Consider the following 27,170-nt stretch of genomic DNA (forward strand, 5'->3'; position numbering starts at 1 on the left):
CTTGTTGCCCTTCTAACACTTGTTAAACAAGCTGAATTTTTTTGACAATGCCGGTTGGACATGGACCTGAAAGCAACCATCCATAAAATAGTGGCTACATATTTTGCATGCACAAATTCAAAAACCAGTCTTGTTTTGCATGTTGCACAGACCCATCCACTGAGATTCAAACTAGGAGTGCAGACTTTAATTAAACATACAGAACAAAGACAAGAACATTATATTTACAGCGCTTACAAGGTAAGCATTGATACATTCATGAAGCCGTTTCCTGTACATCTTATTTTTGATCAACACACAGTCTGTCGAGAAAACGATATTCTGAATCAATAATAGAAATGTGTTCAGTACTTAACTGCAGTCAATACTTTTTAGTGCTTTTGTACATGGGTCATGAATGCAAGTGCTCAATAAACAAGAAGGCCAACTATGGTAAACAGCAACTTAAAACATGTACTGATCACATTGCCTTAAAGGAAATGAAAGTTTGAAACCTTCAAAGGGTGCAGGCCCTGTACATAACAGTCCCGTTTTACAACAAATCAACAGTATCTAAATGTAGTGTATTTTCTGCAAACTTGCTCGGAGAATCTTGATAAGTGCGTCGGTGCGGGTTGAAGGATTCCTTAACAATCGGGTCAAAGGTGGAATCAAAAACGACCATTTTCAACAATATAATAGACAGCCAAACCATAACGTACCTGTAGTGGTGACCTACATGTTCTTTAACGTGAAAATTGGCTCAGCGTAAGGTTTCACTATCTGGTGTGCTACTCGGGTTAAAATGACATCTGTACCCTAAATACACTTTGAAAGGACTGAATTTTCATGCTCGAATCTCCGAAACGAAAGCTCTTAAAAATAAGAGATCAGTATTTGGTCGCCGGTCTACGGGGAGACCGGTGAATTGGCCTCAGGATGCGATGCAAGAGTCTTTAATCATCAGATGATTTCGTGTGGTCATTATGTGTAGAAAATGACTTCTGGGATCTGTCCGTCCTCTACGGAAGTGCCGTTGTTGTTTCCTGCAGCGTAGCAGAATGTAAAACAGGTCTTGATGCCAGTGGCCGGGGCTTCATGTGTGACTTTACGCTTTCCCTTGGTCCCATAATGAGAGTCTGGTCCCTGCAAATGCAATGATTCATTAAAGATTCATGTATAATTCATGAAATATACATGAATGATATAACAATTCACACACTTCTAAGATTATGTAACAATAGACTATCTGTTTTTCTCAAAGTTTCCAGAGTTAAAGTTTGAGTTTTTTATCATTTTTATATTTTGAATTCACTTTTGTCTTTATTACGTTAAGTATTCATGTTAATTTTAGTTATTTGCTGTTATATTTTGCCATTTTATTAATAATTAGCCAAGTTTTTGATCTTGCCATTTGATTTATTTTTATTTTATTTCAGTTTTTTGGTTATTTTAAGTTAGTGCCTCAAACTAATTTCAGTTTATGGCAACATTTCTCATTTTTGTTTAGTCTAAGTTTTTCAAATTATATTTAGCTTGTATTTCCAATTAATATTTTTTTTTATTGTTTAAGTCAATTGTAATAACCTTGGTTTTGATATATTTACAGACTTATTAACTGGAAAAAAATGTATACGCCCACAAGTGCAGGATGAGGTCATCAACATTTTTGGGTTTTTTTGTACAGAATATAACACTGTATGTTTTTAGCACATTCCACTATTAAAGATTAATTATGATCATTTTTAAGACTACAGTCACAAACTCAAGCTTTTTTTCATAAGGTCTGACTGTTTCACCTTGAGCGTGGCGCAGGCGATGTAGTTGACACTGGGGAGGATTTCCACAGGCTCCTTAAACATGACCCGAAAGGTACTGGCTGTTCCATCACAGCTAAAGCCTGTATCGTTCTGACCCAAAACTGTGTTGCTGTCTGTATGTATGATCTATATCAGAGAAAATGTTCACAATTAATAGTCACATATTGTCCCATTCTTTGTTTGAAAGCTGTGTAAGGCCAGCATTTGTAATCTTTATGTTTTGGACATTTGGTATGCTGTTATTTATAAAAGTTCTCACCTGGATGTTGACTTGATAGTCAGTTGGACCATGTATGGACCCGTAAAGCCCAAATCCAACCACAAATATTCTGTGGTTCACTGAAAACCTTAGGGATTCGAAAACAAGCATTAATTCACATCTATATATAAAACCTAGATAGCTTCTGAAAACGTATATATCTCATGATTTTACCATAAATCAGTATGATTAGTCTTTATGTTTGTCACAGAGTTTTGCAAATATCTAACCAATAAAAAGTGCTAGTCAACTTTTAGTTGAATATTTAAACAGTTTTTATTTTGCTCAGGCCATTGCCCCTTGAAATACCAATGGAGCCCACGGTCTGTGGAGCACTGGTCCAGAGTCATCTTGGCCGGACATGTTCACTTTTTTCATTTGACCACACACTCACCGGATCCGGTCGCTGGTTCCGCTGTAGCCCCAGCGGCTCTCCACTTGACTGAAGCGTGTGATACTGCACTCTTTTCCCCGGAGGCAACAGCGAGGACGGTCGATAAACTCGACGTGGGGTTTTGGATTGACGGTAAAATGTAGAAACAAGCTGACCACCTCCCGGTCTGTGAGTATACCGGATTGAGCAGGACCTATCACAGACAAACACAAAGTTTAGTGCATGGCGCTGCCATCACAAGCCTTTCAGTTTTGAATGTCAGAGTGTTCAATCGAAATTCACATTTAGTCATTTAGCAGACGCTTTTATCCAAAGCGACTTACAAAGAGTTCGGGGAGCAATAAGCGATATGTCATACAAGAGCAACAGTTCAATAGTTGCTAATACAAAGTTACTAGTTTCGACAAAAGCTAGACCACTACCTGTTGAGAGAAGAGGGTTGGTGTACGTTTTTAACAAAATGGATCATTTAACTATCAAAGTACCAATTCTGTACAAATATTAATGCAAATTACCCGCAGCAAACTCTTCAATGGTCATGAGAGGGAAGCGAATAAGAGAAAGAGCTTTTCCCAACACCCTGCGCTTGTTTTCAGGGGTGGGCTGTAACTGCTGTCTTTGAGACTCGGCTTCCGCCCAGCGTACCGCGGCGCCGAAGAGACGGACTTCTCGTACCCCCAGCGTGTCTCTCTCCAGGACCGCCACAAGTGTGTCTGCAGAAAAGAGAACATTAAACACTGTAGAAGACACTGACTAAGCTTTCTGATTTGTAGTTGACACTGAGATGAGAAAAAGAAGTACCGAGGTCGATATCCGTAAGGCCCTCGGCAGCCAGAGCGTCAGCAGTGTTCTTGTCGATATTTTCCAAGCAGAGACTGGCCAGCTGGGGCTCGTCGAAAAGCCGAGCCTGAAAGCAGAAGAAATCGTGTTTTCAACAACAAACGAACCTGATATTCTTGAGGCTACGTTTGCAAGAGTTTGGAAGCGTGCTGTCAAACACAAGGGTTGAGGTTGTGTTTCAGTGCCAAGATCAAATGTGACCGAACCCCTGCGATTACCTGTGTAAGCAACATAAACGCATTGTCAGCACGTAGATTTTTCTTCAGGAATTCGACGCAGTGGGCTTCCAGAGCGGGCACTGCATACTTTTTAGCGGTGTATAGGGTAGTCATTACGGTCTCCGGTCCGATTTGCACTTCATCCGAATAGAGAAACCTGCATTTAGAAAAAGAAAACAAGATATTATAGACTGACAGAGAGATAGATTGACAGACAGACAGGCAGATATGTTTAAGGTTAAGTTACTAATTCATCTCACAAAGTCTAAAACATTTAAAGGGACAGTTCACTCAATAAAATCTGTCATCATTTATTCACCCTCGTGTCGCTCAAAACACCTACAGTATCTCACAGAAGTGAGTTCACCCATCACATTTTGCTAAATAATATATTTTATAATATCTTTTCATGTGACAACACTAAAGAAATGACACTTTGCTACAATGTAAAGTCGTGTGTGTACAGCTTGTATAACAGTGTAAATTTGCTGTCGCATCAACACAAAGCCATTCATGTCTTAACCGCCTGCAACAAAGGTGAGTACACCCCGCAGTGAAAATGTCAAATTTGCACCCAAGTGTCACTATTTTGAGTTTTGTTCTAACCGCGGTGCACGAATGTTCAAATATTCGATCCGCAATAACTATAGCACTTTTATTTTTGAGGAGTTGTCACGTCTTATTTAACGCTTCTTCACTTCATCCAGCGAAGGATTGTGACTTCAAAGGGCCCTGGGGCCAGTTACCCCAAGCGCCCTGCTCCCACAATTTTTCCGTTCTTTCCCTTAGTTCACAATTAGAAAGTGAAAGTTAAGTTGATAATGAATATTAAAACCGTTCTCACTCTGCGTCAAATGGTTTCTAGAAGTCGAATATGATGTACACAGCGAAAAATAAACAATGGGCCAAAATAAGGCCTATGAAACACGCGTCTTTAATGCAACACAAATAAATAATGATTTCTCACCATAAAATGCACCTATGACACATGTATATAAACATCAAATCATCAAGCAAAAGATTTAGAAAATACTATTTAAATGTGCTGTTATTATATTTAATAAGTTACAATAACATAAAAACTTTGGTTGCACGATTTGTTGATCATTGCAGTGTATCCACAGGGACCCATATATTAACCATCGATAGATAAACATTTGTTTTCATCATTGTTGGGTTCTCTGTACCAAACTGGATGGCGCAACCTTGAAGCCCAAGGCCCCCTCGGGCTCATGGCACTCAAAGGTCCCTGGGCACTGGCCAGGTCACTACTCCATCCTCGACTTAATCTGTAATTATTTTATAATATACAGAAAATGTAACAAATAATTTGTACGTGTTCCTAAATCTTTGTTCACACATCTCAAGCTAGTTTACATCTTATATTTTAAGTTTATACACCAGATGCCCGGAAAGCCCGTTATGCTCGGCTCATATCACCACATTAATATGTTTAAAAACTGGTGAGCCACAGAATTCGTTAACATTACCAATGTTATATTAAATGATTAACAATAATGAATGCATTACCCTTATACCTGCGGAGCGGTTGTTCTTTGTAAATTCATTCGTTCGTTAAAATATATGAAGTAATGCTATTTTAAACAACTTGAAACTAAATGTACATTCCACTGCAACTCATGTTAATGAATTTGGCCACAGCATAAGACTGGTACATATTTACATACCTAAGAACCGAAGGAAAGGTTCAAAGGCTCGTCGCCTTCAGGTTACAGCCAGTAAATAAATTCGCAAGGATGCGTTTTGTTTTGAAAACGCGCTGGGATTCCTTAGTTACCTTAGTTTAAATAACTATGTTTGTATGCAATGCAAAGCTACACAAGACAGACACTGACCATGAACGACAAAACAATGTTTATATGCGGTGCTGATCAGCAGGATTGGTAAATATCTTCCTCGGATGACGGTCACGTAACAAGCAAGGAAACAAGTAGCTCCGTCTTTGTTTTTAGGATCTTAACAGTCAGCATGTAGGCATCAAGGCCGTTTATTATCACCATTATAATTAATAAAGGCAGATATCATTGTCAGATCTGGGTTTTGTTATACAGGGAGTTTGAAGAGCAGCGCGTTTTGAACTTTCATCAATAAAAAAGGCCTATATGCTTTTAACCAGCAAATAAATAAATAAAATACTGAAGCGTATGAAAAACGACAGACAAACATTTTTTTGATTCATGTTGGGGCACTCGGAACTCAACGAAAACATAATAGTCTGAACTAAAACTGCTCATCCTTTTTTCCGGGGATCCAAACTCTTGTAACCTCTCCACTTCTATAGAGGCCACAAAATCAACATTACGTAACCATTTCGGTTCGCTACAAAACAAAAAACATGCTGTGATGACGGTCTCATCTCATAACCTCTGCAGAGTGGCAATGATGTGCGATTCATGGACCTTTAGATCAGAGGTTTGGGTTACCAAACTGTGGATTGCTCCCCTCGAATGGCAAATAAGGTGGGTAAGGCAAGTCACTTGGCTGTCGTGTTGCATTACAGTTAAAACAATGAACGTGGGCAGATAAAACCCCCGGTTCATCCGTGCTGTAAATGCGTTGGTGTCACACCCGTGAAAGCACAATAAATGTCACTGTCACTTTTTGGAAAAACGTTTTGTCTAATGCACTGTAGTAGCCAAGTGATTTGGTGGGTCATGACTTGCAAACGGCATTTATGTTATACAACTCATTACTCCTTAAAACCAAAGCCTACCCACACATCAGCACTGAGAGCTTGAAGTGTTCTTATATTTTTGCCACACTCACTTCCACTTACTTTTGGCCGTTTCCATATGACATGATTTAAAAAAACGCATCACTATCAAAATAAAAAGTTACATGTATCGGGATTTTTGCACGGCCCTGTTGTTATTATATTTGTCCACGGATGTGTTCTGCAGAATAAAGAAAGTCAAAGAGATTGACATGAGGGTTTAATTTTGGGTGAACTGTTCCTTTAAGATGGTTTACTTACAAAAATGTACCTTTGTAACCATAGTTTCTGACACACAATCATAGTTACTTTAACTGTTATTACAAACGTTTATTCAGCAATAGCCGGCAGTTATTTAAAAATGTCCAAAAGCTTTCAACACTGTTTTAAAAGGAATTGCGTGGGTTTTAATGGACAGTGGTAACGTGTTGTCTTTTGGGATGTTATCGGGCGGATGGAAACCAATATAACACTGTTAAATCCCTCTGGAATAAGGCTCAAAACACACTACATGAAGTAAACTTGTCATAGTTTCAATGGCAAACAGCCGAGGGTTCTTAACGGTATTTGCTTGAAACCAATAGAACTCGTATTGTTTATTAAGCAGGGACAGGAAGGCATTCTCACAGGAAACACGGTTACAATGGTCAATTTTTATAAGGCCCCTCTGTCTTGCAGTTCGTTGGCAGAGGGCACCTGAAGGACATTATGACAAGAGGGGTCAACACACAGAGCGGCACATAAAGCATCAAGCGTGCAGCGAAGCCCATTCTTACTTGAGAAGGGCTAGAAATGCAGCCGGTTCCACATCTGGGAGCTCAATTTCGGTCGAGGTTGTGGCCATGCCACCGTTGAACATGGCATCAAACACGGCACTTCCCACAGCGAGAGCAAATCTGCGGAGAGCAACGGGATCGGACTGTCAATACGGGCATTTGGTGATTTAACGTGGCTTTATCATCGCCGAACAAATGCCTTGTGAGTTTATTCGACCGGATCTGATTTTAAAAACCATGCATGGTATTTACGTATACATATTTACCATGAGGCTGGAAAAAAGCATATTTAAATCCTATAATGTGGCATTATACGTTTAATAAATACAACTATCTTTTAGTTTTGCCCAGCCTGCAAACAAGCCTCAATCCATTAGCTTGGATTAATGCAATACATATAAGAAAATGAGTCTAGTAAAACATATAAACATACCGCTATTCATCCCTACCTGTGGGCTGGAATGCGCTGCACTCCCATTCCCTTCCCAACCAAAAAATGGACGTCACTTAACACTTCGTTGTTAAACAAAAAGGCAAACCTTTCTTTCACTGTACTTTTTGTCGCTTGCCAATTGTAGACCGGCTCTCGATAAACCAAAACCGAAGCCGGGCTGCTAGGAAGCGAGGAGACGGCGGCGGCGGACGCATCGGATGCGGTAGATGTGGAGGATGAAGAAGAAGATGATGATGATGTCGCCGTCATATTTGACGCAGCGCCCGTTGTCGCTCCACTCGCAGACGCACCGTGAGCCGCCGCGGCGCTCTGACCGACAGACAGCCGCGGAGGGTTCTGGGTGCTCGGCGCGCTTCTCACCGAAGAATCGGCGCCTCCGCCGTTTTCCGGGCCCGACAGGGGGTTCGAATTCCCCGCGCTTCGGTTCATTCCCCCGGTCGCACCAGCCGCTCCCCCGTTACTTGCGGGCAAAGAGTGGGCGACGTTGCTCGGCGGCGCATTGCCCAGCGGACCCGAATTGGACAAGTTTAGACACGAGGATCGGCTATTGCTCTCACCCGCAGCCATCTTGGATGGTGAACAGGGCAGGCTTCGCTGGAATAAACATACACAGCAGCGCATAACCAGAAATAACGTTACTGGCCAAATGACTGCCTTCCCAGAGGCTGGATGATGGGTTGAATACCATTGAACTTCATTTAATTTGATTTCTTTTTACTGCCTGCAATTCATTTTAGGTGTCTTGTTTGAGATGCGATGTATTTCTTCTTCAAAATGTATTAGAGAGGTGTTATGAACATTTACTTTTTGTGGGATATTTGTTTACGTTTCATTCAAACTTAACCACATACGTCATACGAGTGAGAATAATACTGTGCACGGATTTCCAGTCACAATTACAGAATCAACCCATCGACGTTTACCGACGAAAATAAAAAAAGAAATATATGACGTAATGGTGTGCGTTCATAATATCATAATGCTAGGTTTACATAATACCTTGGAATTAATTGTTGAATGCAATGTAACTGCAAAAATATACTGCTCATAACGGAGTAACTGGTGTTGCGATGAAATTGCACAGTTACAAAAAAACACCTTAAAATGTAACTCGCAGTTACATCTTAAGTTCTTTCCATGCAAATAAAGCGTATGCTATTCGCCCCGCCCAGCGCACCCCACAAACCAATCAAAACCAACGAGGAACTGTCTATCAAACCAACGTTTGCGCATGAGCTAGCGTTTGAGTCGAGAACAATTTAGGTAAGTCGAAATGTTTTTATAAACCGTACGAGTTTTGTTGAAAAACAGACAGTTACCACAATAAATAATTATGTGGAATTTATTGCAACGAAGACGCAATTTGTTTAATTCATTTGAGCTTAAACGGAGGCTAGTTAGCCCGCTATGCTACTTTAGCTAATAATAATAATTGGCTGCGTTAGTGCACGCTGATGCAGTCAGGAACCATTTAAACATTATCCAACAAAAGCCAAAAACTAGTATGCATGCGTGTTTTGAAATGCATTGTCTAAAATGTTTATCAGAATAACAAAATGCGTATGAAATAAACAACCATCGATTATAGCTGTGTCTCATAACCCGGCGAGCTGCCTATGTAGACAGCATCGCTTGCTCCCTTGATGCAGAGATATGCTGCCGGGGTTAGAAATACCTTAAATGTAGGAGAAATGTTTCTTCAACTTAATAAAGGAACTTTTATGTTGAGTAAAATTGTACCTGTTTTTGAACAGTATTTTGTGACCTTGTTGTCATTAAATGTTGTTTAAAAATATTGTTTTTACTCGCTGTGTTGTTTTACGGTGATTATTTCAAATAATACAAAATTACGTGCAAATGTAGAAAATACAATTGCTCGGTAGTATATGTTTTTAAATGGCCCTTATCTGTGCTTATTTGTCCTAAATTCAGGCTGCTTGAAGAACATAATCTTACATTTTTTTTAAACATGACACTGGAATTTCCTGGCAAACTTTCTGACATTCAGTGCATAAACTATATTTTATTTCATGGTGTTGCATTTTCTAGGGTCTTTGTTATGGGGGGTGTGAAGCAAGAGCAGAGTGATGCGCCTGCATCTAAAGATTCTCAACATATTGACTCTCAGGAGGAGGTAAGATTAAAACTTCTTTGACGTCAAAATAACCATCACATGTCTATTACATGTCAAAACACAAATAGCACGGAAAAATAATTAAATTTTTCTAAGAGGGTCCGAGTTCTATTTTCCCCATAGACCCTTACCGAATTTGATTCCCATCAATTCTCTCACAGAGCAACCAATCATCTTCTCAGCCTGTTAAGAAGCGAGGCTGGCCCAAGGGAAAGAAGAGAAAGAAGGTGTTGCCAAATGGACCCAAGGCTCCGGTTACTGGATACGTGCGCTTCCTGAATGAGAGACGGGAACATATCCGGGCTCTGCACCCTGATCTCCCCTTTCCCGAAATCACCAAGAGGCTCGGTGCAGAATGGAGCCGTCTGGCCCTTAACGACAAACAGGTACTGCTAATTTTACTAAAGGATGTGCACGGATGGCTCTTATGTCGGATTACAACATAGATGTTTATTACTCGTTTCAGAACTTGTTGTTTTCTATGGTTCTTTATCTTGATGATGATATTAACTATTTATTGTTTAAGCGTTACCTAGACGAAGCAGAAAGGGACAAAATGCAATACGCACGAGAACTCCGAGAGTATCAGAAGAGTGAGGCGTACCAGATCACGTGCGCTAAGGTCCAGGACAAGAAAATCAAGAGAGGTGCTTGTGTTCTACATGCTTAGTTCTTGTGATGTTTCTCTGTGTTTGTACATTACTTACTTATTCGATTACATTTTAAATGCATAATAGTAAGTGAAAGTAACTTGTATTTGATGCGAGTGTTTTCTTTTTCAGAGGAAGTGGCATCTGTCATAATCAATGCCAGTTCTGGATCAGCAGGTTTTAAGGTAAGTTCCAAAGGTTGCACAACAGATATCACAGGTTTGGCAGATTGCATGTGATGTTGCTCATTTGTAAGTCGCTTTGAATAAAGGTGACTGCTAAATGTAAATGTACCCACCTTTGCTTTTGTAATGTATATTATCCTTGTAACCTGGCTCACGAAAAACATTTCTTTCAGACTTCAGACCTCTCCACCAGATTTGATGTTCCTATTTTCACAGAAGAATTTCTTGACCAGAACAAAGGTAAGTTGGGTATTTTAAACAACTAGCTACAAGTATAAGTGTTTAGCTGGTTTCTTATAAAAAAACAATTCTCAGCTCGAGAAGCGGAGCTGCGACGACTACGTAAAGCAAACGTGGAGTTCGAGGAGCAGAATGCGGTTCTGCAGAAGCATATTGCTGACATGTTCAGCGCTAAAGAACGACTGGAGGCCGAGCTGAGGCAAGATGATGTCCGCACACAATCTCTACAGCACCACCTACATACAATTAAACAGACACTGGTCAGCAGCCTGGCCACTGTGCCCCTACCAGGTCAGCATCTTATGGTGGCTTCATATGCTAATCCCTTTTATTTAAACAATATTAGGGAACGTGACAGATTATGCAACTTTTTTAGGCACAGGTGAGACGCCATCTATCGGAACTCTAGACACGTACCTGAGTCGCTTGAGTTGTGCTTTAGAGACTAGACCGCACGAGCATCGCACGTTAGTTCTTAAGCTACAAGAGCTTCTTTCTCACCTTGACAGGTAAGATATGACCTCTGTAGGATCTTGGGTAATGGCTAACGCAGATTGTGTGACATCTTTTAGGCCATACAAATGATAACATTGACAAAAAAATACAATTATGTCATGTTTAAACATCGTTTAAACAAAATGAGTCTCAAACAGCAATATTACAGTGTGCGTAATGGACATGCTATCAGAATTGAATTAGTCATAAATCTGATAATAACATATTTCATCTTCCTCATCCACCTCCAGTGAGAAACTTTGAAAGCATCTACAGTTGTGCTGCGATTTATGAGTTCTCCATCCGCTTGACCAAGGCCTTGGGAAGGCCGGGACTGTGACGTGGGACTCGGTCGTGTTGCCTCATAAGGTGCAATGCAGTTTCATTGAAAATGTGTAGCTCATCTATGAGCTAATTCTTGTAATGCTGGCATATTCTAAATGAATTGGCATTAAAGTGATAGTTCACCAAAAAATTGCTCACCCTCATGTCATTTCATACCTGTATAAATTACTTTGTTCTGATGAACACAGAGAAAAATTCTTGTGAGAATGTTAGCAATTTTCAATTCTGTGACATCATTGACTGCCATTGTAGGAAAAATGTAGTTGTAGTCAAAGGTGCCCCAGAACTGTTTGTGTTCCTAAATTCTTCAAAACATTTCACTTTGTGTTCAACAGAACAACAAAATAAAACAAAAGTCCTACTATGGTAGTTGATGATGTCACAGAACTGACAATTGCTAACATTCTTACAAATATCTTTCTCTGGGTTTAACAGAACAACCTGAGGGTGAGTAAATGATGAAATTTTTATTTTGGAGTGAACTATCCGTTTAATCATCTAAAACGTCTGTTAATGCTGTTTTGATCATCACAGCTGCACAATGAAATCCTTTAGTTCATGTAGAGCCAGCGACAGCATGGTTCTTAATGGCATGCTAAAATGTTTGCAATATTATATTCTCTTTACTAACCAATTGTTATGAAATGTGAAAGTGTAGTATTTTATATTGAATGAACTAGATTCTTTTTGCACGGTGTTGTGCATTGCAAAAAAATTGAAAAACACATTGTAAGTAACATAATATTTTTGAATGTGTTCTTAAAAAAATATTTTGGCAGTTGACTGATAGAACAAAGAACACTTCTTAAGTAATGTACTTATGTGTTTTTGGATTTCATGGAATTACATTTTTAATATGTAAAGTTTTTTGGTGAGGAAAAGATGTTGAAAAAATAAAATCCTACAAAACAGCAGCGATCCCCTTCTTTCGTGTAACTTGTTTGCATTACACATTATGCAGATGTCACGTTCATATCCAGTAGAGGGTAGCATGGACCACGCCACTAAAACAAGTCCAACTGTATAAAACTGGGAGTGTTCCCTTGTGCAAAAGCATCGCAATTCACATCTTGGAATGTGTTTTACTTGTGTAGTGAATGCACCTAAATGGACTAGAATCGTATATAAACGGAGATGCATTTGTGTATTATGTGCGGTTTCATCGGACGCACGCGACTGGTCAAAATGATGTTGCTCTTAACGTCTGGATTTAGTTAAATGAATGTCACTAATGATTTATTAGCATCAGAACATTACAAGTATCTAATAACATTAAGAGCTCCGTATCGAATTTCCGAGAGCACATGAAGGCAGGTAATTTTTACAATAAACATTTATTTTGTACTTTAATGTAATTTATATGAATATCGTTTTTTAGTATTCATATTTTTCGTGTATCAAATGACATGAAAAATGACTCCATTTGATTATTTTTAGGTCTACTGGAAAGTTTGGACCAAATAGCGATTAGCAGCTAGACGGTTTTTTTCCTCCAATATGTCTCAAGAATCCGTGATATGTTGTTGCTACCGAAACCGTCTTTACTTATATATTTATGAATATTTTTTACATTTTTATTTATAAAAAAGTTCCTTTTTAATTATAAACGCACAATTGTATTATTGCCCGTACCAGAATAGGCACCATCCTAACTTCTACAAATATTCTACGGATAAGACAAATAACCGAAGCCGTCCACGGTTTTGTCTGGAGAAGGGGAGGGAGAGGCTTCCGCGTGCTCTGCCGCTGTCACCGCTCGCGTGCACGAGTCGGGCCGTGACGTCACCGTAGTAGCTGTCCTCGCGGCGGCGGTGCTGAACAAGATGGCTGTGCGTCGCGTTACGAGCGGCTGAAAAAAAGGAGCGCTAATAATCACGAATCGCACGACCGACAGCCGTTCACAGCGAGAGGCTGTCCGAAAAGCACCCGCTTGTTGAATTCGATGGAAGAATCGTTATCCGGTTTTTTTAACTTGACTTTGATGGACGTTATTTAACGTCCGAAAAATCTCGGAAACCGTTCGTGTAGCAGTTTCCTTGAGTAAGATACCGCAACAGGGCGCGGAGAATCGTTGCTGAAGGGGTTTGTATTTGTGCTGAGAGATGTCACTTCTGTGTGTTGGAGGTAAGTGCATTATTATATCGCGCATTGATGCGTTACTGTTTTATGACAGTCAGCTGTTGGTTGTGTTTATGCATTATGTACATGCATCATCAAATCTTTACTATTTTTAAGCATTATCCTTTTCGTTACATTAGGAATCGATGCTTTTTTGACTTTTGCACATAGCTTTGAATTGCGTTTCATTATAATGCACGATAGTTCTGGCGCGCACAATTTTTCCGAATTAATATTATGCATTGGTCTTCTGATGGGTTTACTGTAATTATTATTAGTTTACATATGTTGTATATATGATGTATATTTATCAACAGTGTGCGAACTGTAGGGTTACTCTTCAAAATGTCACGCAGTGTGAGTGGTCGAGATAGGAGTGCCGGTTCTGTGTCGATTGCCTTTTTTTTACAAGTAGCCGAGTAACTAAAGCCTGTATTGCTTTATCCTTCTAAAATGAGCAAGCTGTACGTGTAAATGCTTTATCTTTTGCATTCTAAACGAAATGAGGGTGTAAAATCCGCCCTGTAGTCTATGATTTTAACGCCAGCAAATTCAGGGGTGTGTTCACTTGATATTCCAAATGGAGTATTAAAGGATCCCCTGCTCAGGTGGACGCTGCTTTGATGTATGATAGATCTATTTATAACCGCTCTTACAGTAGAATTATAAAACGGCATTGAAAAATTATTGTAGATTTAACATTACATGAATCATTGTCAAAACGTTGTTTTTTCCATGGCTGTATGCACGGGGTTAATCTACAGTAAGCATACTGAAGGATTGTATAGCCTACAGAGGCATGGAGAAATAAAAAAGGGACATTTTGAATGTTTGTGTGGGTCTCAATTCAGGGTTTTGAACTTCGGTGCATGCAAGAAGCTCCTGCAGGAGGCTCTTTGAAAGATACGGTACATAAAACACAGGGATTTTCTCTTAAAATGTTCACATATTCGTGATGGCTTGATTGACGTTACGTATTACATCTTTATTACAATTTTGTAATGTATTTGTAGTTGAAATGTGCATAATAGTGCAATAAAATTGTAGTGTATTAGGTTATAGCGTAATGATTAACCTAAAGGTTTGGTCTTGTAACGGTTTCAATATTTTAAAGGGATAGTTCACCCAAAAATATAAATTCCGTCATCTTTTACTCACCCTTATGTAATTTCATACCTGTATTAATTACGTTGTTCTGATGAAAACAAAGAAATATATTTGGTAGAATGTAAGCAATTTTCAGATCTGAAAAGAAAAGAAAAAAGAAATTGTAGTCACATGTGCACCATAACTGTTTGTTTTCCTAAATTCTTCAAAATATCTTTTTGTGTTCTTAAGAGCATATTTTTTTCTACTATGGTAGTCAATGATTTCCCAGAACTTAACATTGCTAACATTATTCCAAATATGTTCAACAGAACAAAGTAATTTAAACAGGTTTGAAACAATCCTCGGGTGGGAATGACAGTTTTCCTTTTTGGGTGAACTGTCCCTTTAAGTTTGACACATCTTTTTTCCCCTTCTTAGTTCACTGTAAAAGTTTCCTGCAGTGGCAATTTATAATCATTCCAGCATCAATAACCATTAATAGACATTAGAATAGATTTTTTTGTAGATTTTTTTGTAAATCTTTAGAACTGTGTTTCTCAACCTTTTTGACATCAGAGCCCCCATCGTTCACAACAATAGCTGAAGCCTCCCAACACTCACAATCTCTACCCAATAAAATATTGTGGAGCTTGATATTTCTAGAAATGTCGGTTATCTTTTTAAAATGACCGAACAAAAATAAATATTGCTGTAGAAAATAAAGAAAGTTTCCAAAATTGCAAAGAGTCTGTAACTGTAAATAAACTCAATGTCATAAAATCAACAAAGCTTTCTTTTGGTCATCTGTTTTTCAATAGGCTGCTTGCCCATATTCTCCTGGCTCGCTTTATTTCCTGATTGCCTTTTAACACAAGACGACACGCCAGTAAATGTATCTGTTGTTGGAGACTCTGGGTAAACAGTATTTTTTTAACACATCCCACATAGACACTATGATCCAAGCCGCCGCATCTGTCGGCATTCTGTATAAACAGGCAGCAGTTTCACAGCCAGTGTCCAGAAGTGACAGCGGCTGTGTGTGGGCGAGTGTCACGTAGACTCTTATCACACTCATTAACCTGAGCACAATTAAAGTAAGACTTGCCTAAATCCCACTGGATGTTTTTTGATGTTAACAATGTGAAATGCCTCTTACATAACTATCCTTTCTCCTCTTTCTAGTGAATTCTTGTAACGCGTACGCCGCCTTCAAACTGTATGTAGGCATTGAATCTAGTGATCTAAATAGCCTCAACTCTTTAGTACCTCATGGACTTCAGATTTAGATGCATTGGTTTGATATTAGTCCAAATAGTTTATGTATAACTGGTATTTGACATGGAGGCATTCGAAAATTGTTTAATGCTGGAAATCTTTATCATCTTTATTCCGACAGGTAATAAATTTCACACCCCAGTTCATCACCGTTGGATTACCTTTGTATATCCTCGCTGTTTGCCGAGTTTTTAGCCCCCCCCAAAAAACCCTTTCACGCACCCTAAAGTTGATATTTATGGATATAGCGCGCTCGACTCGCACGTTTACACAGAGATTAATGGAGCGCGAGAGTAAGAGGGGAAGAGATAGAGGCATCACACGCGCCTGCCAGCCACATGGCAGGAAGTGATGCGTGGGAGCAAATAGAGGAAACCCGGGCAGAGGCGGACAGACGCAGGGCACCTTAAGCGGGGGGTGCAGCAGTTGTTCTTTCGGATTCTGTTATTATGATTTTTCCAATAGTTTAAACACGGTTTTGTGAAAGCTAGTTAGTTCTTGTTATTATTATCAGATTTTTAGAATGTGTCCGTTTCGGTTTTTAACTTAGACTGTGAAGGGTTACAGTGTTAGAGTTGATAGCTCTGTTTATTTTAAGGGCCCTTTAACTGTAGGAGGTTATCTGCTCGCACTGAATGGGGGAATATGAATTATGAATGGGAGCATTGACGTCACAGTGGCTTTCAGTTGGAGGATGGTTTTATTTAGACTTCCCCAAAGCAGAATTGACAGTGACTAGCACTTTAGATATTTAAGACATTTTCGCTGCAGTTTCATAAGCATTTTAAATGGATAGATCACCCAAAATGTTAATTCAGTCATCATTTGCTCACCCTATTTTATTTCAAACGTGTATGACTTGCTTTCTTCCTCAGAACACAAAAGAGGATATTTTGAAGAACGTTGTTTAATGGCACCCATTCACATGCATTGGTTTTGTGTGCATACAATAGAAGTAAATGGGTGCCGGTGCTGTTCTTCAAAATATCTTCTTTTGTGTTCTACAGAGGATACAGGTTTGAAATGACAAGAGGGCTATTAAATGATGACAGAATTAACATTTTTGGTTGAACTATCACTTTAATGTATGCATTGTACATTGTATATCATTTGTTGTTATTTGGCATAAAGCATAGACTTTCATAGTAAATTGCCAAGTTTTGTATTTTGAAAACCACGTTAGTACTGTTTGTTTTACGTGTTACTTTAAACACAAAATTGTGTGATTGACTTGTGAATTAACTGCGTTTTTCGAGAACATAATCTATGGACTCATGTCAACAGCCTAAACAAAGAAATGTATCTAAGGCGTCTATTTCCATGACAGAAGGTATATTATGGTAAACTAAGGTCTAAAGCCTTTAGGTATTTTCAAAAATGCAAATAAGCAACATTGAATCTAAAATGAGCTGCCTGATATGTAATGTGTGTTATTTTCATTGCCTCTGTTTATCACGTGTTTTCATAACTGACTTTCTTTATTACAGTGAAGAAAGCCAAGCTCGATGGACCACAAGGTAAAGTTCAGTTGTATCTTAATTTTTAAAGGATGTTTTGGGTTTACTTTTCCACATGGAGAAGATTTACCGTGATTTGTGTTGTTTTCCCTGCAGAGAAATTCAACACTTATGTGTCGCTGAAGGTTCAGAACGTGAAAAGCACCACCATAGCTGTGCGAGGCAGTCAGCCATGTTGGGAGCAGGACTTTATGTTGTAAGTTCTTATATGTCTTATGAATGATTTTCTGTACAAATGCACAAACTCAGTCCCATTGTCATGATACTAGTTAACCATAACCCTTGAAAATAACAAAGTATGTAAATGCCATTCTTTGAAGAAGCAATGTGGAGGTTTTAGCGGCATCTAGCGGTGAGGTCGCAAATTCCAACCAATGGCTCGCTCGACCGTTTATATATCAGTTCATTCGATAATTGGTAAACAGTTCATGTTATATTACTTTCCGTAGACTTGCATTATATTTTCTCATTCAGCTCAAGCTGATGGGATATAAACCTTAATGAAAGGCTTGTTTATGTGCTTTTATATAACAGTTGGTTTCCCCTAGTTAGTTAATATCCCTAATGATTTTGCCCTCAAGGGCCCAGACGTTGCCTGGCATTCCTTGAAATCAATCCTGACTTCAAAATTGTATATTAATCGTGATCCGAAGACATTTTTTGTTTAAGTAAACAGCTGACATAACAACCACATGGCAATAAACTTAATACAAACCATTTATGAGACCTTACAATCGCAAAGCAACACACTGGCAAACCTTTAAGGGACATTGCACCCTAAAATGTAAAATTCTGTGATCATTTATTCAACCTCAGGTTGTTCCAAAACGGTATTCATTTCGTTGTTCAACAAAAAGAAAGATATTTGGAAGAATGTTAGCAACCAAACAGATCTGGGGCACTATTGATTTCCGTAGTCTAGAAGAATACTCCTATGGTTGACGGTGCCCCAGAACTGTTTCCCACACTCTTTGAAAATTCTTCTGTGTTCAAACAGAACAAATACTTGATGATGATTGAATTAAGACAGAATTTAAAATTTTCATTTCATTGGGGGTAAACTGTCCCTTTAACACCATAGAATCATGGTTACTAGTTTCACATAGGTAAAAGCACCTATATTTTCGTTAAAGAATGTAAACATTTTGGTGCTTTTAAATCTATGTGCAAGAGCTAGTATTATAGAAGAATGTTCAAAAGCTTCTTTCTTGAACTCTTGCCAACCTCATCTTAAATCATTCGTAATCTGATTTAGTTACTTCTTATCCTTCGGTCTAATGTGACAGCCCATTTCAGCATCCTTAAGATTAGCCCCTGTGGTAAATAGAAGAGGGATTGGGTTTATTATCAAAGCCGAGGCTATTATAAGGATTTGGTAGAGCTTCACTTTGGTAGAGTGTGTCACTAGAGATGCCCAAAGCACAGATGTCATTGTTTCAGCCTGAACCATGTTCAATTTTTCTTGTTTTGTATTTCTTCAAACTATTATGGTTTCCAATCCTATCGTGTTCATGTATGCCTTTTCTTTGTCATTCGCTCTTAATTTCCCCCATCTCTATCTTCATCCAGTGAAATTAACAGACTGGATCTGGGCTTGACAGTGGAGGTATGGAACAAAGGTCTGATCTGGGACACCATGGTTGGCACACTGTGGATCCCTTTGAGCAACATTCGCCAGTCAAACGAGGTACAGCCCAGATGGCCTGCCTGGCGCCCAACAGCTTGGAGCTTTTTTCATCCTCTGTAGAGCTATATGTGGAGATCGGTAGCTGATGCCTGGCATTGGCTCTCATTGCAAACACTCCAGAAACCTTTGGATTTAAGCTCTTTACTACTTAAAATTGCTATTTTTTGGAAATCGGATTTGCAGGTATAACGTCACGACTGTTGTATTACAGGAAGGACCAGGACAATGGTTGACTTTAGACTCTCAGGTCATCATGGCTGAAAATGAGATCTGTGGCACGAAAGATCCCACCTTCCATCGAGTGCTTTTGGACACACGTTTCGAGCTCCCATTAGGTGCCCTTGCATTTTTTCTCCATTCTTCTGCATTTATCCAAAGTTGGAGTGCTAACCCATTGTTTAATACTTTCCAGATATACCAGAGGAGGAAGCTCGATACTGGGCCAAGAAATTAGAGCAGCTCAATGCCATGAGGGATCAAGATGTGAGTCTCTTCATTCAACACCAGTCTTGTTGTGTTTACAGTCTTCCCCGGAGCCCAAGGGCAGGACATGCATTAATTCACTGACTCTGTCGGATAGACATCTGAGGCCAGAACAGTGTGTTTTCTTGCCTTAGCTCTCTTCTGAACTACTTACCTGTTCCAACTGAGACTCACCGGTTTTACTTATCCTGATAGACTCAGTGTGTTTCTTTTTTGCTCATTTTGCAGTATGCATACCAAGAAGAGCACGAGACACCACTTCCGATGCCGTCAACCCAGTGTTGTGAGCTCTCAAATATTACACACGTTTAAATTGATAAATGTCTCTTCTTTCTTTCTTTCTTTCTTTCTTTCTTTTTTTCTTTTAAATTCCTTCCTTCCTTCCTTCTTTCCTTCTTTCCTTCCTTCCTTCTTTCCTTATTTCCTTCTTTCTTTCCTTCCTTCCTTCCCTCCCTCCCTCCCTTCCCTTCCCTTCCCTTCCGTTCCGTTCCTTTTTTTCTTTCTATCTTTGTTTCCTTCTTTCAACTCCCAAATTGATGGTACAGTTCATCAACCTGGATTTTTAACAAGATCCCTGTTCATGGTCAGATAGAGACCTGTGTCATCCAAAGCTTTATTTTTATCAAAACATCTACTAACCACTTCCATGTTTGGTCATTTTACATTAGGTAACTGGAGTTTATGGGGGGACCAGCAGAGTAAGTACATTTTATGTTATATGGGTTCACTTATTTTGGGTCTGGGACAACATTTTCATGATCAGAATCATATTTTAGGTTTAGGATTGATTTTCTGAAGACTTTAAGTATCAGGGCCCGGTAGCAAGAAACCCCTTAGGGTAAGAAAACCCTTAATTGTAATTGTAAAAGTATTCTTACTAAGGGTTTTCTTGCACTGAGTGTTTGATTGGAATGCTATTCCAGGACCGTCCTTGGGTTATTGCTAATTCCTTTGTGATAACTATTTTGTGTTTCTTCCTCAGATGATGATCCAGACAGCGCTGTGGATGATCGAGACAGTGACTACCGCAGCGAAACCAGCAACAGCATCCCACCTCCATTCTACACAACCTCCCAGCCCAATGCGTCCATGCACCAGTACCCCATCCGACACATGCACCACGGCTCACAGTACAACGACATAAATGACTACGACTACGATAACCAAAGAGCCATTAGGTAAATGCCTGTGTGGCCCCACCCCTTTGCTTCCAGAGAATTGTATAGTTACAAATGATAGTCTAAATCTGTAATCTTTAACTTTATCTTAAGTGACAATTTACTTTTATTCTTATGCATTGGTCAATTTATAAAAGCCTTGGATGAACCTTGTGTACACTTCATGGATTTGGAGCCAGACTGACTGAGATTTGAATGCAGGGTTTCCCCAGTATTGCTCGTTTTGGCTGAGTTCAAAACGAGCTTCAATTTCCTGTTTATTTTCTCTTGCGTTATATTCCTGACATTCTTCCATTGCATGCTGGGATTAGTGCATCCCAGAGACTGGGTGCTCTGAGACCCTGTTCCAAATGGTGCCTGGTGGTCCTCACATTGACTGTACATAATGTGCATCATTTGGGACTGGGCCTCTTTCAAAGCTACCTAAACCCTTCATAAAGTCTCACTAATGCCCATTGAGTCTCTTAGCATCTCTTGGATATCCAATGCCTTAGGATGGGTCATGTTCCATTCATTGAGATTAATAAACCGAATTAAAAAACATTACTCATGCTCCTCCTCTCCCTGCCTCCCCATCCCCTTCCCTCCCACCAGACGCTATGATAGTTTAGACTCCGCCACCAACGGCCGCAGCGATCTCGATTCGGCTTCCGGCTCGAGCAGGCGGACCAGCCGCCAGTACTCCTTAGACAGTAGGCACTCGCTCTCTGATAGGTGGGTCACCGTAGCTCCTACACCTCCATCCTTTTCCTCCTTCTTCTGCTGTTGTTCCTGCTCCAGCCTGTGAATCCGTCCCGCTGTGATGTCGTCGTGGAATTGGACTTGTCTGGTCCTGTGATCCTCGTTATGCTTGCCATGCATGCGCAACAGTCCCTTCTTTTTACATACATGGTCTTTTAATATATATTTATATATATTTTATCTGTGTATTGTATATGGGGTGAGCGGTATGACCGATAGATTATATCATAGTATTAAAGATGTTTGTATGATGAAATATGCGGTTTATTGCCGTAATTATTTTTGCTGGTACATAATTTCTTCAGATTACTTGTTTGTTTATTTGGAATCTGATGGACGGTAAACGAAAAAAGTGGTTCAGCCACGTTCAAAACTGTCACAATGATAAACGCATGACTGTATTATAATAATAGACTATGTATGCAAACCTGTAAACACAAACAATTTAAATTTTACAGTCACTGTCAAGTTAAGCTATTTCTCAACATCCGTAAACAAAATTGTTGACAACTTTCACAGTTTTGACTTGTTTTGAATATGTATTTTAAGTCTTGCTCTTGTGTTAATAATGTAAAGTTGTCCTTTGGTATAAACAATACAGCAAAATCTCTACGCATATATGTACAGTATATACCATCATACCGCCCAATCCTATACTATACAGTATCTATACCTTATTATATATGTATTTATGTCCTAATGATTGCTGTATATTTGTGAATAGCTTGTGTTGTGAGGTAACTGACTCATAGGTGTCAAAGGGTTTTTTTTCTGTCTTTTGTACCGTGTAATTGGAATTCGGTGAAGTTGGCGGTGGGGCTCCATGGGTTTGGAAGGTTTTTTGTGTGAAGTCTGTTATTTGCCTAGTTTATGCCTGACAGAGTCTGTGTATAACGCTGTAATTCTGAAAGCCTAGCGTGCACTAATTACATAGCCTTTAGACACACTATACGCTATGTGGGCAGCAGGCGGGTCCGTGTGGATGGCTGTGACAGAGGCCGGAGAAATACGCCTCAGTGATTTACATTTAAAGTGTCACAGGAAGTATGCAGTATGTGGCTCTTTTTTAGATTACACATGTCAGTAGATGTGGTAAGGATGAAAGAGAAAGTTGTGTATGTGTGTGATTTTTCAGTTTTTCAGTACAAGCACTGCGTGAAATGTACACTCACCGTGTGCCAAATGTAGAAAAAGCCTGAAATAATAATTTGCCAGTTGGCTGGTAACTTTATTAGGAACGATGGTATTGTGTGGACAGAAGTGTGATCATGTGTGTGTGTTTTCCATCGCTCTTGTGTTCCTCTTCCTTATCTAAATCCAAGCCTATAATACACCCCATCTCTTTTGCTGCTGGTTTTTCATCTATTACGAAACCTTACATCCCATAATCGATAATGTGGAAGTGTGTGTTTGTGTCAGTGAGTGTCAGTGTAGCCTGTCCCAATCGCCCTGCTCTCCGCGGGCTTCGAACCGACGTCGGTCCGAATGGGAGACGGGCGCTCTAACGAGGAGGCTAAAGACCGCAGTCTCTAGCGTCTGTCGCTAGAGCGTCTCTGTTAGTCGGGGAGTGAGGCTTATACACTGCACAGCTCTTCACTAGCTTGCACCCGTTACACTGTCAGCTCCTCTTTTCTTTCTTAATTTCTTATATACTCTACATCAAATTGGTTCATTCAGCAGATAGGATGAACAGTCTGTCTTTGTTTGAGGTGCCACATGAAGATGCTGTTTCTTTTTTGTCAGCTCTGTTCCATCTCTTTCCTCCACTGTTCTGTCCTTTCATGCTTCCTCCTGGATGCGTCGTCTTATCTTCCCTGTGGTTGCGAGATTGAGTTTTTTTTTCATTTTGAAATGTTCGTTTTCTCTACAGGGTTGCTCTACAACTACAGGGTTGTGTCTTGATCTCTCTACCCTCTTACCTGCTATCATTTATCCATACAATAAAAATATATTATTTACCACTGAAAGACATTTAACATTTAAATTAGCATGTGGTCCAATTGGTTTTGCTCTGCTTGCCTATGTATCTAGGTAGCTAGTTGGTCTTGGAGCCTATAAAAGCGTGAACCTTTTTTAACACAGTCAAAACCACACCCGCAAAACAACTTAAGCCAAGTCTTTAGCGGTATTGTCCTTTGTGGTTGGTTGTTTCTTCTTTTTTTGCGCAACAGTATACCATCAACTGCCTACATTTGTATTCCTTTGTAACTGATAATTTTTTACTCCCGCAGCCCCACCGGCAGTAGCCGCTATGCCTCTTCAGGTGAGCTGAGCCGTGGAAGCTCACAACTCAGTGAGGAGTTTGGCCCCGAAGATATTGTGAGCTTCCGAGGATCCGGAGACTTCTACGACGAGAACGACTCCTACCACTCCTGCCATTCCTCTGTTAGCTACGGTAAAGACTCACCCTGTTGGGACCCAGACGAACCACAGGGCGTCTACAGCGATGATGGAGAATACAACAAAGACGGAGGTGAGGAAGGTGCACTTTACGATGAAGATGTTGAGATCTTCGAACAGGATGAAGGGGATTATATTTATGAAGAAGAGGAAGAGGGAATGGTGTATGAAGAGGATGAAGACCTTTACCCATCGGGTGGAACGCTTAGTGCGGAGCAGGAGCCAACCTATACCCCCACCCCAAGCAGCACGGCCCCAACACTGGCCCCTGAGGCACCCAGCAGCCGTCCACCACTGGAGAAACAGGCTTCAATGCACCAGCAGCAGCCTTCGCAATCCCAACCACCATTCCAGACAATGGAGCCTAAAAAACAGTCCTCAGCCCCACAGCAGCCAGAGGATGTCTTTGCCAAGGTGCCCCATACTACGACCCCACCAAGGGTCTCAGAATTGGAGCCGTTTGGCCATTCAGAGAAGGTCCGGATGCCTGCAGGCAACTATGAAGAAGAACACATGCCTTCCCCTGTCACAGAGGTCAAGCCTGAAACAGAACAAGAGAAGAAGGAGGTTCAACCTGAGAGGTATGCTATCGTGTGGTCTGAAGTCCCATAAAGTATTGCTGGGTGGAAGTTAAATCTTATAATATCCCAATCTTTTCCAGCATACCCAAATCAGAGCTACAAGTGGATCCTGCTGTAAAGGCCAAAGCAAACTGGTTACGACTCTTTAACAGAGTTCAACTTCAGCTGCAGGAGGTTTGTAATGCTTGAGCGTATGGGTCGTATATTTGTTTTGTTAACTTCTGCCAAGCGGTTAGTAATGCAGTATAATCCTCAAAATCTGCATTTCGCCCACTACTTGCGTCTCTTGGGTCCATTCTGTTCGGCAACATTGGGAAGTCTTCAGTTTATTTTGTGTTTTGTCAATTTTTTGTCATGCCTGTCTTTTCCCTTCATGTTTATTATTACTTTTAGTTTTACATCATTGTCACATGTTTGCAAACTAAGCGTTTGTTTTGACATTGGTTTTGAGGCTTGCCCGTGCCCCTTTTTGTGTTCCACCCCATTCGTTTTAGTTTTCTATGTGTTTTTTCTTTCAGTTTTTTGTCATTGCCATAGTGATTGTCATGCTCTTCCCGGCTTTGCCGAAGCGGGACAAGCAACCTGAAAGGTGGGTGTGGCCATGTGTGGTTCCGTAAATGCTTTTTCCTGCGGCTTGCTCAAACACACTCATTGAGACATAATGACAATATAACCATGATGGAGATAAAGTGAGTCCATGACTAACGTCAATGAGACAGACTGCTGGCTGCTTTAGCATCCAATCAAAGCAGACTATTCTCTGGAATAGAAACTATACTATTAAAATGACTTTGTGGGTTCTGAATGGATATTAAAGATAATTTTACTATGGTTTAAAGGACAGAGAGGTCAGAAACAGAGCTTAACATATCTCAATTCAATCTCTCACTTCGTGTCCACAGGCTCGAGGCGAGACTCCGGGACTTGCGTCATTGTTTTTGCAAGCAGGGTGAGCATTGTGACGTATAGCACATTTTCATTGCATTATAGAATTTATTCAAGCATTAAACTTTGGGAAGAAATGTATTAATCTAGTTCAAATGTACGAACGAGATTGAAGAGTGTCTCATCTTCAAAGCATCACATTTTGGTGAAGATCACATTTTAAAAGAAAGAGTTCCCACCGTACATTCTACATACAACAAAGTAGCTTTTTGTAGAATTCAGTTAGTTTTCAATCATACATTAATTGTATAAAAAACTCCTTTGATCCACAGGCCTGGAGGTGCTCTCTACAGCATAGACAGCATGCCTGACCTTCGCAAGAGAAAGGCCATGCCTCTCGTCCGAGATTTGGTGAGTCACGCTTCCACCAAAGCATTTCTGGATCCACCATCAACTTTTCAAAAGCATTCCATATGTATTACTGTATTTATTCTGGGAAGCACTCAGAAAGACTTCGTCCAGACACTGGAGTCCATAGAAACTTCCATGGCACATCAGTTTGTGTCACAGCTACAGGGTTAGACATTATTAGAGCATTAGTCAGCCTGTCTGGCCTTTGACTGATGAGTCTTCAGTGGTCCAGGCAGCCTCTCCTGTGCAAACCTATTAGTTTTGGAGTCTGTCTTTCATCTTGAGCTGTCTACCTAACCTTATTTTGTCTCTCTTTTTCTGGAGTTCATTGAACTTTTATACTAGTAGTTAATGCTTTGAGAATTATGTAGAGATATGTAGAGTTTATATTTTTTGCTATAAATCATTATTATTAGTCTCTCTGGGTTTTGCGAATATCGAACCTATAAATCCAGTCTAGGATATATAGGATAATGCAATATAAGTCGCTTTGGATAAAAGCATCTGCCAAATGCGTAAATGTAAATAGTATTTAAAAGTGCATGTCAGCTTTGACAACACTGTCCTTTTTAAATGATTAAATACGGTGTCTTTTCCATTTCTGAAAGACATTGAATTTGTAAATCCGATGTTTCAGAAGGACGCAACGATATGTAAAATAAATTTCACAACTCAATTACTTGACAACTTACTCGTATAGCGTAAAGTGTTTTACATGTGTCAGTTACATTTCCTTCAAGACTCCGCCGCAGACTGACTGACAGGGGAAATTGTTGCGAGTTGATTAAACAACTGAACGAGAGCCAAAAATGTATTCGGTAACTGACGGCTGTCGTGTAGGTCTGGCCACAGTTCTTCAGCCAATAACACTCCTGGCAGGCTTCGCTGGAGAGCTGTCAGAACAAGCAACGGCACCAGACTGTCTCTGACTCTCTGCACTGGAAGATGAAGGAGAAATTACCATACTGCACTAAAGACTTCTGCAGTTTGTCTGTTTTAATCCGGCTTGCCGTCACCCACACCGATTTTCAGAGACCGGGGGCAAACTGCTGATTTGAGCAGAATTAAAATGCATGTCAAAAACAATTAAACCAAGAACTAAAACTTTGTGTCTTTCTGTTTTCACACTTCTTTTTGCATTGTTTATTCTTAATCCTGTTTATTCCAATTTTACTACTAGAAATATATTATATTACATAGTAACTGCTTTGATACAATGCAATATTGTGAAAAATACGAAATAATTATTTCAATACAATGCAATATTGTGAAAAATACGAAA

General features: G+C 39.8%; 3 protein-coding genes across 6 annotated transcripts in view; 2 read left to right on the forward strand and 1 right to left on the reverse strand.

Annotated features, from left to right (window-relative positions):
- Positions 1 to 172: 172 nt before the first annotated feature.
- On the reverse strand, positions 173 to 8,126 carry btbd2a (BTB (POZ) domain containing 2a; the record flags this gene model as incomplete). Of its 4 annotated transcripts, none has more annotated exons than XM_079471409.1 (9): positions 173 to 1,125; positions 1,779 to 1,925; positions 2,059 to 2,146; positions 2,453 to 2,645; positions 2,968 to 3,165; positions 3,254 to 3,359; positions 3,511 to 3,667; positions 7,021 to 7,140; positions 7,560 to 8,095. In XM_079471409.1, the coding sequence occupies 9 exons, from the start codon at positions 8,093 to 8,095 to the stop codon at positions 964 to 966; spliced, it is 1,707 nt and encodes a 568-aa protein (XP_079327535.1). In that variant the 3' UTR covers positions 173 to 963. The 4 variants fall into 4 exon arrangements, with proteins under 4 accessions (XP_079327535.1, XP_079327534.1, XP_079327537.1 ...); XM_079471408.1 differs by having other exon boundaries at positions 7,470 to 8,095; XM_079471411.1 differs by lacking the exon at positions 7,021 to 7,140 and having other exon boundaries at positions 7,560 to 8,126.
- On the forward strand, positions 7,793 to 12,440 carry hmg20b (high mobility group 20B). The gene is made up of 9 exons (XM_079471412.1): positions 7,793 to 8,737; positions 9,524 to 9,608; positions 9,770 to 9,994; positions 10,135 to 10,255; positions 10,391 to 10,443; positions 10,617 to 10,683; positions 10,759 to 10,974; positions 11,060 to 11,192; positions 11,430 to 12,440. Exons 2-9 carry the CDS (start codon positions 9,534 to 9,536, stop codon positions 11,440 to 11,442), a joined length of 903 nt encoding a protein of 300 aa, XP_079327538.1. The 5' UTR covers positions 7,793 to 8,737; positions 9,524 to 9,533; the 3' UTR covers positions 11,443 to 12,440.
- A 1,185-nt stretch (positions 12,441 to 13,625) lies between these two features.
- The window catches only part of unc13a (unc-13 homolog A (C. elegans)), a gene marked incomplete at its 5' end in the record, with an annotated part of 35,056 nt that continues 21,511 nt past the window's right edge, over positions 13,626 to 27,170 (forward strand). The window contains 14 exons of the mRNA XM_079470923.1: positions 13,626 to 13,647; positions 17,493 to 17,522; positions 17,619 to 17,718; positions 19,092 to 19,209; positions 19,421 to 19,544; positions 19,622 to 19,692; positions 19,921 to 19,975; positions 20,361 to 20,390; positions 20,675 to 20,870; positions 21,465 to 21,584; positions 23,843 to 24,592; positions 24,673 to 24,766; positions 25,495 to 25,541; positions 25,810 to 25,888. Of these exons, the coding sequence (XP_079327049.1) occupies positions 13,626 to 13,647; positions 17,493 to 17,522; positions 17,619 to 17,718; positions 19,092 to 19,209; positions 19,421 to 19,544; positions 19,622 to 19,692; positions 19,921 to 19,975; positions 20,361 to 20,390; positions 20,675 to 20,870; positions 21,465 to 21,584; positions 23,843 to 24,592; positions 24,673 to 24,766; positions 25,495 to 25,541; positions 25,810 to 25,888 (1,836 nt within the window). The remainder of the gene's footprint in view (positions 13,648 to 17,492; positions 17,523 to 17,618; positions 17,719 to 19,091; positions 19,210 to 19,420; positions 19,545 to 19,621; positions 19,693 to 19,920; positions 19,976 to 20,360; positions 20,391 to 20,674; positions 20,871 to 21,464; positions 21,585 to 23,842; positions 24,593 to 24,672; positions 24,767 to 25,494; positions 25,542 to 25,809; positions 25,889 to 27,170) is intronic.

The sequence above is a fragment of the Barbatula barbatula genome, assembly GCF_947034865.1.
Source record: "Barbatula barbatula genome assembly, chromosome: 13".
Lineage (NCBI taxonomy): Eukaryota > Metazoa > Chordata > Actinopteri > Cypriniformes > Nemacheilidae > Barbatula > Barbatula barbatula.

Coding starts and splice junctions, on each gene's coding strand:
- hmg20b (XM_079471412.1), top strand. CDS start 9,534: ATGGGGGGTGTGAAGCAAGAGCAGAGTGATGCGCCTGCATCTAAAGAT. Junction 9,609..9,769: donor ATATTGACTCTCAGGAGGAG/GTAAGATTAAAA, acceptor ATTCTCTCACAG/AGCAACCAATCATCTTCTCA. Junction 10,256..10,390: donor GGACAAGAAAATCAAGAGAG/GTGCTTGTGTTC, acceptor TTTCTTTTTCAG/AGGAAGTGGCATCTGTCATA.